The sequence below is a fragment of the Rhinatrema bivittatum genome, chromosome 2, assembly GCF_901001135.1.
Source record: "Rhinatrema bivittatum chromosome 2, aRhiBiv1.1, whole genome shotgun sequence".
NCBI lineage: Eukaryota > Metazoa > Chordata > Amphibia > Gymnophiona > Rhinatrematidae > Rhinatrema > Rhinatrema bivittatum.
The window spans coordinates 720,633,392-720,648,678 of record NC_042616.1 but is presented as its reverse complement, the minus strand read 5'-3'; the positions used below and the strand labels follow the sequence as shown (position 1 = coordinate 720,648,678).

At 46.1% G+C, this 15,287-nt stretch overlaps 1 protein-coding gene across 3 annotated transcripts in view; it reads right to left on the bottom strand.

Moving 5' to 3' along the window:
- SPAG1 (sperm associated antigen 1) overlaps positions 1-15,287 on the bottom strand; it is a 283,883-nt gene that overhangs the window by 178,965 nt on the left and 89,631 nt on the right. For all 3 annotated transcript variants that reach the window (XM_029591799.1, XM_029591797.1, XM_029591798.1), the window contains exons 8-9: positions 6,566-6,696; positions 6,309-6,415 (exon numbers count right to left, since the gene is read on the bottom strand). In XM_029591799.1, coding sequence (XP_029447659.1) covers positions 6,309-6,415; positions 6,566-6,696 — 238 coding nt within the window. The remainder of the gene's footprint in view (positions 1-6,308; positions 6,416-6,565; positions 6,697-15,287) is intronic.

Genomic DNA, 15,287 nt, shown 5'->3' with positions numbered 1-15,287 from the left:
AACAAATACCTGCAGAAGAGAACACATTACACCCATCCTCAGAAGCTTGCACTGGCTACCTATCAGCTTCAGAATTGTACACAAGTCCCTCACCATCATTCACAAATCCATTCACAACCAAGCCCCCTTGGATCTTCAATTCCCAATAAGACTCCACACATCCTCCAGACCAATTAGAGAAGCTTACAGAGGATCCCTGCATATCCCCCCAACAAAATCCACCAATCATCTTACCACCAGAGAATGGGCCTTTTCCACAGTGGGACCAACTATTTGGAGCACTATCCCACTAGAGCTCAGACAAGAACCCTGCCTGTTGACTTTCAGAAAAAGGCTCAAGACGTGGTTATTTAAACAGGCCTTTCCATAAACCAAGAGCCCCAGCTGTTACGAACGATCACTCAACAATCTGTAAATAACTGATACAGTTATCTAGTTACTGTCTGCTATTTCTTCCTCTTCCCAGTTCCAGCACCCCTGTTCATTGTAACTTTTGTCTTCTCTATACCATGTTAATAGTTAGTTAGGTTACTACCCTTGTTATTTGTAAACCGACATGATATGATCTGTATCATGAATGCCGGTATAAAAAAAAGCACTAAAATAAATAAATAAATAAATGTACCACATGGCTACTGTGTTGTCCGTTTGAATCAGCACAGTTTTGTGTGAGAGGCAGTCCTTGAACGCATGTAGTGCATAACGTATAGCTCGAAGCTCTAGGAAGTTTATTTGAAAAGAGGCTTCGGCTTTTGTCCATGTCCCTTGGGTCTTGAGATGACCAATGTGTGCTCCCCAACCCAAGGTGGATGCGTCTGTAGTTAATGTCACTTGTGGAACTGGTTGCTGGAAAGGTAGACCTTTGAGCAAATTGTTCATTGATGTCCACCAGAGGAGAGAGGAACGCAGTTCCTGCGTTATCTGAATGGGAGTGGATAATGGTTGAATGGCTTTTATCCACTGAGATTTGAGTGTCCATTGCATTAGTCGCATGGTCAATCTGGCCATGGGAGTGACGTGAACTGTGGAGGCCATGTGTCCGAGTAGGTAGGGTGAGGCACTGATGAGCTGTAACTTGAGATTGATTTCGGAGAGAGTGTGCCAGGAGAACAAGCGTTTGAGCATGGTCTCTTGGAAGAAATGCTTTTGCCATGATGGTGTTTAAATCTGCACCTATGAATTGTAGTAGGTGAGATGGGATTTTTGGTAGTTGATGAGAAATCCCAAGGAGTGAAGCAAATTGACTGTGAGCTTGAGGGAATTGAGAGCTCCTTCTTGTGTCTGACTCCTGATGAGCCAATCGTCCAGATAAGGGAATACATGCACCTTTTGTTTGTGAAGATGTGCCACTGCTACTGCCAGACACTTTGTGAACACTCGAGGTGCTGAGGCTAGGCCGAATGGTAGTACTCGGTATTGAAAAGGTTGACCTTTGACCAGGAAACGCAAATACTGGTGATGAGGAGGAAAGATGGGAATGTGAGCGTATGTGTCTTGAAGATCCAGAGAGCAGAGCCAATCCCCTCTTTGAAGGAGAGGTAGCACGGTGCCTAACGACACCATCCTGAATTTTTCTTTTTTGAGAAATTTGTTGAGATTTCTGAGGTCTAGGATGGGACGAAGGCTTCCTGTTTTCTTTTGAATGAGGAAATAGCGGAGTAGAATCCTCTGCCCTGCTGAGGGCCAGGGACTGGTTCTATGGCCCTGGCTCTCAGAAGGGTGGATAATTCTGCTTGTAGAATTTTGGAATGTTGATTCACTGTCCAAGATGAGAGTGGTGGATTTTCTTTTGGTACAGTGAGAAAATCTAGTTGGTAACTGTGGGCTGTTATGGAAAGAACCCATTGGTCTGTGGTTATGGAGGTCCAGGTGTGATGGAAATAGGTTACACGACCTCCTGTAGGTGCGGGAGAGGGTTGGTGGGTTGGCTGCTGCTCTCTGATTTCTTTCAAAAACCTGATGTTGAGGCAGTTTGAGGAGGCGGTTGGGGCCTTGCAGGCCTTTGCCTAGCTTGTGGGCGCTGAGCTGGGCGAGATGGTCTTGCCCGGTTTGATGGGGGATAGTAGCGGCGTTGGCGGTAATAAGGCCACCTTATATCCCTTCTAGGAGGTCTCCTGACCGGGGGCTGAGATTCCTGAGGCAGTAAGGAAAGTTGCTTAAGTGTCTCAGTATGATCTTTTATAGTCGCCACTGCTTCTTTAACCTTGTCGCCAAACAGGTTATCCCCCAAACAGGGAAGGTCAGCTAGTCTTTCCTGCACTTCTGGCCGGAGATCGGATGCTTTAAGCCAGGCCCATCTACGTGCTGTTATTCCTGAAGCAGAGAGACGTGCTGCAGTTTCAAAACTGTCGTAGGTAGCTCTGACTTCAGGTTTGCCTGCCTCTAGGCCAGTGGTTCTCAACCCTGTCCTGGGGACCCCACCAGCCAGTCGGGTTTTCAGGATATCCACAATGAATATGCATGAGAGAAAATTTGCATGTTATGGAGGCAGTGCATGCAAATGTTCTCTCATGCATATTCATTGTGGATATCTTGAAAACCCGACTGGCTGGTGGGGTCCCCAGGACAGGGTTGAGAACCACTGCTCTAGGCCTTTATGTACCAAGCTGATGGAATGGTTCCTGATATTGGTCAGGGAGTGTGACTACTAGGTCCTGAACTTGTTTCCAAAGGTTTCTTTGGTACTGGTTCATAAAGAGTTGGTAAGATGCAATCCGAGATACCAACATGGAACCTTGGCAAACTTTTCGGCCCAAATTGTCCATGAACCTGTTGTCTTTCCCAGGTGGTGTAGAGGCATGAGATTTTAATCTTTTAGCCTTTTTCTGGGCCGACTCTACGACCACTGACTGGTGTGGTAGCTGGGTTTTTTGAAATCCAGGTATTGGTTGGACTAAGTAGGTGGCATATGACCTCTTATTGACCGCTGCCAGTGAACTTGGGTGTTCCCATATTCGGTACATGAGTTCTTGTAATACCTCATGTACCCTTACTGCCAAAATCTCCTTGAAGGGTCTACAAATTGTAGGACCTCCAGTGTCTTTTGTCTGGCATCCACCTCCGCATGCAACTGGAAAGGAATGGTGTCCGCCATGTCCTTCACGAAGTTAGAGAAAGATAAATCTTCCGGAGGAGACTTCCTATGGTCCTCAGGAGGAGATGGTTCAGACAATATGTCCTCTTCTGAGGAGTACTCAGAGTCTGTGTCTGTGCCTGTTTCCCTTGGTGACCTTAGTGGTTGAGGTGTAACTGGCACCAGCGGTGGCTCCCTGGGCATCGGTGGAAACAAGGAAGAACGAGGCTGATGAGGCCTGGGAATTCCTGATGGCCCTGGAACAGGTTCTTCTGGGATGTCTCTGGGCTTCTTCAATAAAGCATCGAGTAGAGTGTCCAGTTTGGTCATTAGTGGTTGAAGAACCGTGAAGTCTGAAGATGGCACTGATGGAGTCACCGGTGGAATCGGTGAAGGCATCGGGCGAGGCATTGCGGGCATCGGTTGTGGAATCGATGGCCGTTCTGGCGGAATCGATGGTAGTATCGGCATCGATGGCGATGGATCGCTAGGCATTGGAGCTGGTGTCGATGGCTGGCATGGAACATTACCGATGAGAGCTTGTCGAACCGCTTGACGGATGTACTCGTCAAGTTCCGCCCGCATAGCTGGTGGTATCAGAGCAGCTATGGGGGGAGGCAGCGATGGCGATACCGATACCTCCTCAGAGCCCTGAGGAGGTATGGTGCCCGGCACCGATATCGGTGGGGATCGCCCTGGTACCATAGGCCTCGGAGCCTCTGCGCTCGTCCGAGCTTTCTTAGCAGAGGAGGCCGCATCCTTCGAAGGCTCAGCGGGCACCGGCTCGATGGCGTGCTGGCGTCGATGCCGATGCCGATGCTTCTCCTTATGTTTTTCGCTGCCGGAGGTGGACGCCTTCGACAATGGCGAGGGGGAGGGAGTAGAAGTGTCTCCGGCCTCACCTGGAAGTTGAGGCCGTCCGGATCGATACGGCACAACTTGCCGTATCGATCCGGACGGCGATGACTGGGCTGACGTCGAAGTTGTTGGGAGCAGTTGAATCTTGAAGAGGTGCTCCATTTTCTCCATCCGGAGTCGACGTCCCTTCGATATCATTTCAGCACATAAGGGACACGATTTTACATCGTGTTTTTCGCCCAGGCAAAGAACACATTCTAAGTGCGGGACCGTAATGGACATATTCCTCGCACAATTCGGGTATTTTTTAAAACCCGAGGCCATTTCTGCCGGACAGCCGTCGACGGCAAGAGCCAGAAAAAATGGTATGGAACCGCGAAAATCACGGGGAAAAAAACTTACCGCGATGGAACGGAAGGGAGACCCTTGTGGTGGAAAGTTTTTTCCGAACTTTTTTCAAAGTTTTATGTGTGGTGAAATTCACCACAGGACTCCAGATTAACCGCGAGGCTAACGGCTCCGCGGAAAAAAGAAGACTGAAGGGAGACCCCTGTGGCAGGGAATATCATGGCATGCCGGGCATGCTCAGTGGGCACACTGGTGCCAGTCAAAAGTTTCATAGAAACTTTGATAGAAGTTTTTCCGTATATAGGGCTCCATTACTGATGTCACCCATATGTGAGGACTAGCATCCTGCTCGTCCTGGGATAAAGATAAAACCAATGGCAAAGAAGTACTCAGCAAAGTATTGTTGTCACTCTACCACAAAAAAGAACAGATCATGGTCAACTGACAATGACAATGTGGGCTAAACAAATAGGGCGTGCTCCCTGAGATAGACCTCCAATGGAAGTGAGAAAACTGATCAATGAAAGTCTGACCTAGCCCATTTGCATGATATAGTGTCTACCTATGATGTAATTATGTGACTGCCTTGGTTTTGGTTTTTCTAACCATGAGTACTGGAATTTGGAAATCAGATCACAATGAGAGAACAAGAGACACCAAGGAAGCAGAAGACTGTAACAACTCCAGAACTATGACCTGCTGAGACGTCTGCCTAGCCAGTGGATGTTTCTGCACTTCAAAGATTTGGGTGAAATTATCTGATTGTCTAAGACTAATTATAGAGGATGGCAAATTGGCAGCATTCAAGAAAGTGGATTTGAAATATGTACAATAAACCTTGGTGTTTCCTTAATTTGAATTATTTTGGGACACAGTAAAGAGGTGTAGAGCTGAAAGGTGTCAAAGTTAAATTCAGGGTACAATATTCCTGAAAACCACACTTGAGAAAAAGAGTTCAACATCTGTGAAGCAGAGAGAGAAACTGAAATCCCCATCCTCACATATTCCTCCTCTCATTTTCTTAGTTCTTCCATATCTCCTTCCATAGGTCTCTCTCCCACTTTACCCATCTCTCCCCATGGTGCTACTCTACCCTGCCCCCTTTCCTCATGCTGCTTCTCTTCCCTCTTCTCATAGTGCCCTTCCTGCCATCTCATCTATTCCAATAGTGCTCTCCCCCTGACCTCTCTTTCCATAGTACTCCCCTTCTCCACCATCACGCCCTATATTGCTCCTCTTTCTCTCCACCTCATCTCTCCCTATGATGCTTCTTTTCCCTTCAACACTGTCTCTCCTTATGGTGCCTTCCCCTCCCATCTGTCCTCACAGTGCTCCTCTTTCACCCATCTCTCCTCAAGGTGTTTTTTTTTCTCCCCTACTCAGTCTCTCTCCATGGTGCTCCTCTTTTCCTTTATGTTCCCTATGCATACCATATTTTACCCATCTCCCCAGATTTCTCCTCCTTCCCATGCTGCAGAAGGAATGCTGGGAGGCCAGCAGCAGGGACAGTGTAAGACTATGTATTCCCAGTCCCATATGGCTCTTTCCATTCAAGTTTTTTTGTTTAGAAAGGAAGCATGCGATAGGAAAAAAAACCATGATCGTTTTTGTTCTATGCCTCCCGACTCCGTTTCCACAGTAGCCTGGCGGGGATGAGAAGATCCTGAGTCAGCTGCAGGACTTTGCTTTGATGGCTAGTGACAGAACTCCATCAGCTACAGACATTTTTCCTCCTCCTCTTCACTAGCCCAAAATGGGACAGATACATGCCAGTACAGAATACTGAACCCCTTTACTTTAGGTGCTAACAAGGAAAGACTGAATGCCTGTTTGACTGAGTTCTTGGAAAAAGTCCAGCTCTGCTTATAAGACAACCTAATGTGTAGCAATAAAAAAATACACATGCAAAAGCATTAAATACTAGTACTATATTCATTTTGTCTTGATTAATCACCTTTATACAATTGTTGAGCCTACAAATTAAGAAATAAATACATTACATATACTGTAAGCAAAGAAATGCCTTTACCTTAGCTATGATATTATCCGGTTCATCTTGTAATACTTTTTTTAGATCCACTGCAGCTGCTTCATACTTTCCTTGCTCTTTGTGTACAGTGGCACGACGCAGGAGTGCTAGAATATAGAAAAGGAAATGGAAAGTTGAGTCTTGTAATTATCAACATTGACTGTTACTAGCATTCAATAGATAAAATATAATTTAGAAAGCAATTTTTTTAAATACCTTTCCTTCATAACAAACCACAGAGATTCTACTGTTTTTACCTTTTAAATTGCCAGGCTCCATATTCAATACTTTTTCACAGTCATTAAAGGCATTGAGCCAGTTTTTAAGTTTAATTTCTGCTTGAGCTCGGTTGTTATATGCAGCTACAGTGGGTAACACTGATATACTCCTATAAAAGTCAAACATATTGGAGAAAAGTTAGATATTACACAAAGATATAAAAAACTAGAAGTCAAATAAAATCAGCTATACATTATAAAGTATAACAAAATAAAACTATTATTAATATTGAATTTTTTTTTTTTAATTGAAACTTTTTTATTGACCATAACAACAAAATCAAACATTCCACAATGCACAAGTATCAAGAAATACAAATCTGGTCAAAAACACTTTTCATTTCTAGTTCAACTCCCTTCCCCCTCCTCCCAACTCTTCATAGCATAAATATAAAGCTGCTTATTTGACATGGACAAATATAGAGATTACCAAAATCAGTTTAAATCAGGACTAGTTAAAGACACAACCTATGGGCTCATAGAGGTAATAGAACAGAGCACTGCTAATCACCTTCCTTCCCAGCATGAGGCAAATATTACAGGAAATGATAAGACATAATGTGAACAATAATAAGCCTCTAAAAATAGCGGCAATGAGACTACGGGTGAGAGAGAGGAAGAGTAAGTTCCCCCTCCCCTCAAACACCCTTTTCTGGGTCTCCATCCATACCATAAATGGTTACCAAGTATGCTGAAAGAAAGGTAAATAGTCCTGTTTCAAGGCTGTAAGGTAGGCTAAGCGATAATGGTTATAAAGGCGATAGGTTACCGCCGATTGCGAGGGTATAGAAGACTGCTTCCATGTTTTAGCTAGTTCACAGCAGGCGGCGATATACACCTGCAAACAGAAATGTTGGGCATATTTATTTAGCCATTTTACCAGTATAGGATCCAGACAAGGCGTCTGCTCTGGTATTTCTGTCTCCAGGGCGATACTTTAGCACAAAGTCGAAACAATTAAAAAATAAGGACCATCTGGCTTGTCTGTGGTTAAGACATTGTAAGTGGTGGAGATACTCTAGATTTTTGTGGTCCGTGAATACTGTTATTTGATGTTGACTGCCTTGGAGCCAAGGCCGCCATTCCTCGAATGCAAGCTTTATTGCCAAGAGCTCTTTATCGCCGATCCCATAGTTCTTCTCGGCCAGGAAGAATCGTCGTGAGAAGAAGGAACAGGGACGTAAGGCATTCGAGTCTCCTGTCTGGCTCAATACGGCCCCCACACAGACATCTAAAGCATCAACTTCAACGATAAAGGGCTTGTTGGGGTCAGGATGCCGCAAGCATAGTTCCGTGAAGAAGGCAGTCTTCAGATTCTCGAACGCGGAAATGGCCTCCGCAGACCATTTTGAAGCATTGGCACCCTTGCGGGTCATAGTGGTCAAGGGTACTGTTAAAGAAGAGTAGTTCTTTATGAAGCTTCTATAATAGTTGGTGAACCTCAGGAATCTTCTCAGGGCCTTTAGGCTGATAGATTGGGACCAATTTTTGATACTCTCAAGTTTGTGAGGATCCATCTGAAAGCCTTCTTTAGACACAATATAGCAAGGAAAGGCACTGAGTCTTTGTGGAATTCACACTTAGAAAGTTTGGCGTAAAGCTGGTGTTCACGGAGTCGGCGGAGTACTTGTTTGACATCTTCAATGTGTGTGGGCAGGTCCTGGGACAAGATAAGGATATCATCCAGGTAGACCACAACACTCTTGTACAGCAGATCCCGCAAGATGTCGTTCATCATGTTCTGAAATATAGAAACATAGAAATGACGGCAGAAGAAGACCAAACGGCCCATCCAGTCTGCCCAGCAAGCTTCACTCATTTTTTCTCTCATACTTATCTGTTTCTCTTAGCTCTTGGTTCTATTTCCCTTCCACCCCCACCATTAATGTAGAGAGCGGTGATGGAGCTGCATCCAAGTGAAATATCTAGCTTGATTAGTTAGGGGTAGTAGGGGTAGTAACTGCCGCAATAAGCAAGCTACACCCATGCTTATTTGTTTTTACCCAGACTATGTTATACAGCCCTTATTGGTTGTTTTTCTTCTCCCCTGCCGTTGAAGCAGGGAGCTATGCTGGATATGCGTGAAGTATCAGTTTTTCTTCTCCCCTGCCGTTGAAGCAGTGAGCTATGCTGGATATGCATCGAAAGTGAAGTATCAGGCACATTTGGTTTGGGGTAGTAACCGCCGTAACAAGCCAGCTACTCCCCGCTTTGTGAGTGCGAATCCTTTTTTCTTCTCCCCTGCCGTTGAAGCTATGCTGGATAAAAGTTATTAAATAAAATAAATAAATAAATATGCGTGAAGTATCAGTTTTTCTTTTCCCCTGCCGTTGAAGCAGAGAGCTATGCTGGAAATTCGTGATGTATCAGTCTTTCTCCCATGCCGTTGAAGCAGAGAGCCATGCTGGATATGCATCGAGAGTGAAGTATCAGGCACATTTGGTTTGGGGTAGTAACCGCCGTAACAAGCCAGCTACTCCCCGCTTGTGAGTGCGAACCCTTTTTTCTTCTCCCCTGCCGTTGAAGCAGAGAGCTCTGCTGGATGTGTGAAGTAACAGTTTTTCTTCTCCCCTGCCGTTGAAGCAGAGAACTATGCTGGATATGCATTGAAAGTGAAGTATCAGGCTTATTTGGTTTGGGGTAGTAACCGCCGTAACAAGCCAGCTACTCCCGTCTTTGTGAGTGCAAATCCTTTTTTCCACATTTCCTCTTGCTGTTGAAGCTTAGAGTGATGTTGGAGTCACAGTAACCATGTGTATGTTTATTGAATAAGGGTATTGTCTCCAGGCAGTAGCCATCATTCTTGCGAGTCACCTACTCTTCATTGGCGGCCTCTTGACTTTATGGATCCACAGTGTTTATCCCACGCCCCTTTGAAGTCCTTCACAGTTCTGGTCTTCACCACTTCCTCCGGAAGGGCATTCCAGGCATCCACCACCCTCTCCATGAAGAAATACTTCCTGACATTGGTTCTGAATCTTCCTCCCTGGAGCTTCAAATCGTGACCCCTGGTTCTGCTGATTTTTTTCTTATGGTAAAGGTTTGTCGTTGCCTTTGGATCATTAAAACCTTTCAAGTATCTGAAAGTCTGTATCATATCACCTCTGCTCCTCCTTTCCTCCAGGGTGTACATATTTAGATTCTTCAATCTCTCCTCGTACGTCTTCCGATGAAGATCCTCCACCTTCCTGGTCGCCCTTCTCTGTACCGCTTCCATCTTGTCTTTGTCTTTTTGTAGATACGGTCTCCAGAACTGAACACAGTACTCCAGGTGAGGCCTCACCAAGGACCTGTACAAGGGAATAATCACTTCCCTTTTCTTACTCGATATTCCTCTCTCTATGCAGCCCAGCATTCTTCTGGCTTTTGCTATCGCCTTGTCGCATTGTTTCGCAGACTTCATATCATTAGACACTATCACCCCAAGGTCCCTCTCCTGCTCCGTGCACATCAGCCTTTCCCCCCCCATCGAATACAGTTCATTCGGATTTCCACTCCCCATATGCATGACTTTGCACTTCTTGGCACTGAATCTCAGCTGCCATATCTTCGACCACTCTTCCAGTTTCCTTAGATCCCGTCTCATTCTCTCCACTCCTTCCGGTGTGTCCACTCTGTTGCAGATCTTAGTGTCATCCGCAAAAAGACAAACCTTACCTTCTATCCCGTACGCAATGTCGCTCACAAAGATATTGAACAGGACCGGTCCCAACACCGATCCTTGCGGTACACCACTTAAAACCGCTCTCTCTTCAGAGAAGGTTCCATTTACCATCACACATTGTCTTCTGTCCATCAACCAATTTGCAATCCAGGTCACCACCTCGGCACTCACTCCTAAGCTTCTCGTTTTATTCACCAGTCTCCTGTGCGGAACTGTATCAAAAGCTTTGCTGAAATCCAAGTATATGATATCGAGTGCTCTTCCTTGATCCAATTCCTTGGTTACCCAGTCAAAAAAGTCAATCAAATTTGTCTGACAGGATCTTCCCCTGGTGAATCCATGTTGCCTCTGGTCCATCAATTCTCCGGACTGTAGATAGTTCACTATTCTCTCTTTCAGCAGTGACTCCATTACTTTTCCCACCACCGAAGTGAGGCTAACCGGTCTGTAGTTGCCAGCCTCCTCCCTGTTCCCACTCTTGTGAAGCGGGACCACCACCGCTCTTCTCCAATCACTCGGCACCACTCCCGTTTCTAGGGATCTATTGAACAGGTCACACAGTGGACCCGCCAGAATACGGCGGGTGCGTTGCACAGGCCGAAGGGCATCTCAGGCCGAAGGGCATCACTAAGTACTCGAAGTAGCCGTCTCGAGTGTTGAAGGCTGTTTTCCATTCGTCGCCACTAGGTCGAGTTTTGAAAATATTTTGGCCCCTTGAAGCCGGTCAAACAGCTCCGAGATTAAAGGCAAGGGGTAACGGTCTTTAATCGTGATCTCGTTCAGACCTCGGTAATCGATACATGGTCATAAGGTACCGTCCTTCTTCCCCACAAAGAAAAAGCCTGCGCTGGCTGGAGACTTCGATGGTCTGATAAACCCCTTCGGAAGGTTCTCTTCAATGTATTCGGACATTGCTTTGTTCTCAATTGCTGAGAGAGGATAGACACGTCCTTTAGGAGGCTCAGTATTGGGTTTTAGTCTTATGGCACAGTCATAGGACCTAGGCGGAGGAAGAATGTCAGCCGCTTCTTTGGAGAACACATCCCCATAGGAGGCATATTGGGGCGGCAGTCCTGGCATCACTGGGGTTGTAGGCATGCAGATGACAGGAGCAATCTCTTTAAGGCACCTCCTGTGACACTCTGGGCCCCAGCGGGAGAGTTCCAAGGATGCCCAGTCAAATTGGGGTTGGTGCGCTTGCAACCAGGGTAACCCCAGGACGATAGGGTGCATGGCCTTTTCCAACACAAAGAAGGGAAGCGATTCCGTATGGAGAGCTCCAGTGCGAAGAGTCACTGGTAAGGGCTCTCCATGGATGGAGGATAGAAGTAGCGGAACTTTCAAACTGACGAGGGGAATCCTCAGGTGTTCCACTAAACGTCGGAGAATAAAGTTGCCTCCTGCCCCTGAATCCACCAGGGCAAGAGTTTGAACCGTGGACGGTCCGCAGGTCAAGGAGACTGGGAGAGAGAGTGGAGGAGAGGGCGTAGAGAGGACTAAGAACAGTCCTCCTGCAGGACTTAGGCCCGTCCGTTTCCCGGATGAATAGGGCATGTAGGGACATCGTGGCCGGACTGATCACAGTACATGCAAAGACCGCGCCTCTTCCGAGGTCTTCTCTCTTTGGAAGTCAAATGCCCGTGACCAAGTTGCATTGGTTCATCTTCACTGGCAGCAGGAATTACTGGAACCATCCGAGGTGCAGGTTTAGCCCTAGCCTGTTTCAACCCAGGTATACTATTAGGCCGGAGTTCCTTCACCTTGTCACGAAGCCGGTGATCGATCCGAGTGGCCAAAGCCACTAGTTCGTCCAGTGAGTCAGGTGTTTCGCGAGTGGCCAGCTCATCTTTTAAACGGGTATCCAGGCCTCTGAAGAAAAGGGTCTTCAGGCATTTAGGGTCCCAGCACAGTTCTGTAGCAAGAGTTTTAAACCTTATCACAAAATCAGCCAGAGGTCTGTTGCCTTGCTTCAGGTCCACCAAAGCAGAGCCGGCAACGGTAACTCGAGCAGGATCATCAAAAACTGATTTAAATAAGTCCAGAAATCCATCTATGTCCTGCAAATAGGATCCTTGCGTTCCCACAGGGTAGACGCCCAAGACAAGGCCCTTCCATCCAGATAAGAAAGGATGTAAGTAGTCTTGGAAAATTCTCTAGGGAACTGAGAAGGCTGTAGCGCAAAATGCATGCAGCACTGGTTTAAAAAGCCCCTGGTCTTCTGAATCTCTCCCGAGAAACGAACTGGGGCTGCCAGCGGTACAGCAGTCTTTAAAGTTACCTCCTGTAACTGACCTTCATTGCTGGAAGCAGTGCCTTGGGTCTTCTGTGTGTGCAGCTGATGAAACGCTGAAGTGAATTTCTCCAAAGCGTCTTGCTGCTCCGAAATGTGCAGGGCCAGGCCCGGTATTGCCTGCAGGGCATTGAGCTGTGCCGGATTCATGGAGTTAGCAATCTGTTATTATTTGTAAGGGTTTTGGGTGGATCCCTGGGCCTGTGGCAGATGACTACCCCCATGGGGGGAAGTCCCATGAGGGGCCACAGGTCAGGCTCAGCGTAGGAGACACACACACACTAGTTCTTTTATTATACAGGATTGGTGAACCACCAGAGGTGGCAGTAGTGAGCTGGAAAGTAGCCGGGTTGGGCTTGTAGTCCCTCAGGCTCTGGAACAGCGATCCCACAATGGCTGTGCTGTAATAGAGAGAACTGATATTGTGAGTAGAAGCAGAATATGCAGAATTCAGGAATAGAGCCTCGTTGGTAATGTACTCACGCAGTGGTCTCTTAGTGTGGAGCACAGGAGCTGAAGTAAAGGTAGGCCCTCAAGGAGCGAGTACCTGGTTCCAGGGAATAGCTCTGAGAGATAGAGATGGTAACTCACAGATATTATAGGCAGCGGTGTCTTCCTGGCAGAAGTGGATTCCAAGTAGCGAGTCCAGGAACATGGGCCCTCGAGGAGTGAGTACCGGTTCCAGACTGCGACCTGAAAGATAAGAAAGAGAGAGAGGCCCCCGAGGAGCGGGTACCCCAAATAGAGTAGGTCCGAAGGAGGCAGAGTTGCAAGGTATGGAGAGCGAATCCCATCCGTTAGGAAACCTTTGCTAACTTGATTAGCTAGCAATCGTGCAGGCCTTTTGTATCCTGAATGCATGATGTCATCACAGGGGGATGCCCCCGAGGTTCGCGCCACTGAAGGTACTTGAAGCAGGGCCTCGTGGCGTGCGCGCCCTAAGGCAGCTGAACAGCATGGCGGGAGGCAGTGCCCAAGCTGGTTCAGGGACGCCGGAGAGGATGGCAGGCAGACGCCGCGGCAGCCAAACGTCCGTCAACCGCAGGAGGAGTCGCCAGAGAGGTAAGGAGGGCGGAGTGGAGATGTCGGGCAGCGACAGTCGTAACAATGAGCTTCTGGTATATTCCTTCTAGAAGCCAGAAAGCCCTAAATCTTTTCCTTACACAATCTAAGACCACAGATTACAACCTTTAGAGACTGGATGTTGTTATGGGTTCTGTGATGAACATCTCCAGTTGGACAGTGAACCACATCTATCATTGTCAATATGGCTGTAAGAGAATAGAGAACAATCACACTTACAGACTCACTGAATATGTGTAATTTTATTTATTTATTTAAATAATTTATATACCGGAGGTTCCTGTATAATATACATATCACCCCGGTTTACATAGAACAGTAACAATCGCTACATTTTGCGGTTTACATAGAACAGGATTAAACAACGAAGTTTTACATTGAGCAAAAAGAAGTAAACAAGTTTTAACATTGAAACAAACGAAGTAAACAAGTTTTTACTTTGAAACAAATTAATAGAAGTAGGCAAATAGTAAATACTATTAAACCATTAATAGACATGCGGTTAATAAATCAAAAAATAACATGGAGATATGTAAGTCCACATGAATATATGTATGTAGACTGTATGTAGACAGCATGAATATGTGAATCTCTAATTGAATAATGAAGAATAAAAAAGATCTGAAAAATATCATTGTGGGAGTGAAAAGACTTTTTTCCTGTTCTTGGTTCTAGGGGAAGGCTAGTTTGAATAACCAAGTCTTAAGTTTCTTTTTAAATGTAGTGTGGCATGGTTCCAGACGCAGGTCTGGAGGGAGCGAGTTCCAAAGTGAAGGGCCCGCTGTCGACAGTGCACGTTTCCTTAGAGCGGATTTCGCCGGTTGTGTGATTAGTCTGTTCTGATAAGCGCTTCTGGTAGGTTTTACGGATGTGTGTAGTTGAATTTGAAATGTTAAGTTGAGAGGCGCGATGTTGTATAAGGCCTTATGTATCATCGCTAGAGACTTGAATTGGATCCTGTATTTAATTGGAAGCCAGTGGAGGTAGTGGAGGATTGGGGTGATGTGATCTCTTTTCTTGGCATTTGAGAGAATTCTTGTGAGGCGTTCAGGACCATCTGAAGTGGTTTGGTGGTGCATGCTGGTAGGCCTAGGAGGAGAGAGTTACAGTAGTCTAATTTTGGGAGTATGATGGCTTGTAAAACCATGCGGAAGTCCCTGTATAGGAGGAGTGGTTTAAGTTTCTTTAATGTTTGAAGTTTAAAGAAACATTCTTTTGTTGTGTTGTTGACAAATTTGTTGAGATTGAGTCTGCTGTCTATGATGACTCCCAGGTCTTTAACTTGTTGCGTGATGAAGTGCCCGGTGGTGTCCGGATGTTGATTAGTGTTAGAATGTGAAGGGGGGGTATAGTTTTCCGGTGCTATAATGAGGATTTCGGTTTTGTTTTTGTTTAGGACCAAGTTGAGGCTGGTGAGTAGATTGTTGATAGCAGACAGACATTTATTCCAGTATGATATGGCTTTGTGTAGGGAGTCTTCTATAGGGATGAGGATTTGAATATCATCCGCATATAGGTAATGTCTTAGCTTAAGGTTAGTGAGTAGTTGACATAGTGGGAGCAGATAAATATTGAAAAGAGTCGGAGAGAGGGATGATCCTTGCGGTACCCCCCTCTTGGATTCGATGGTGTGGGACTCTTTGTTATTTATCTTGACCTTGTAT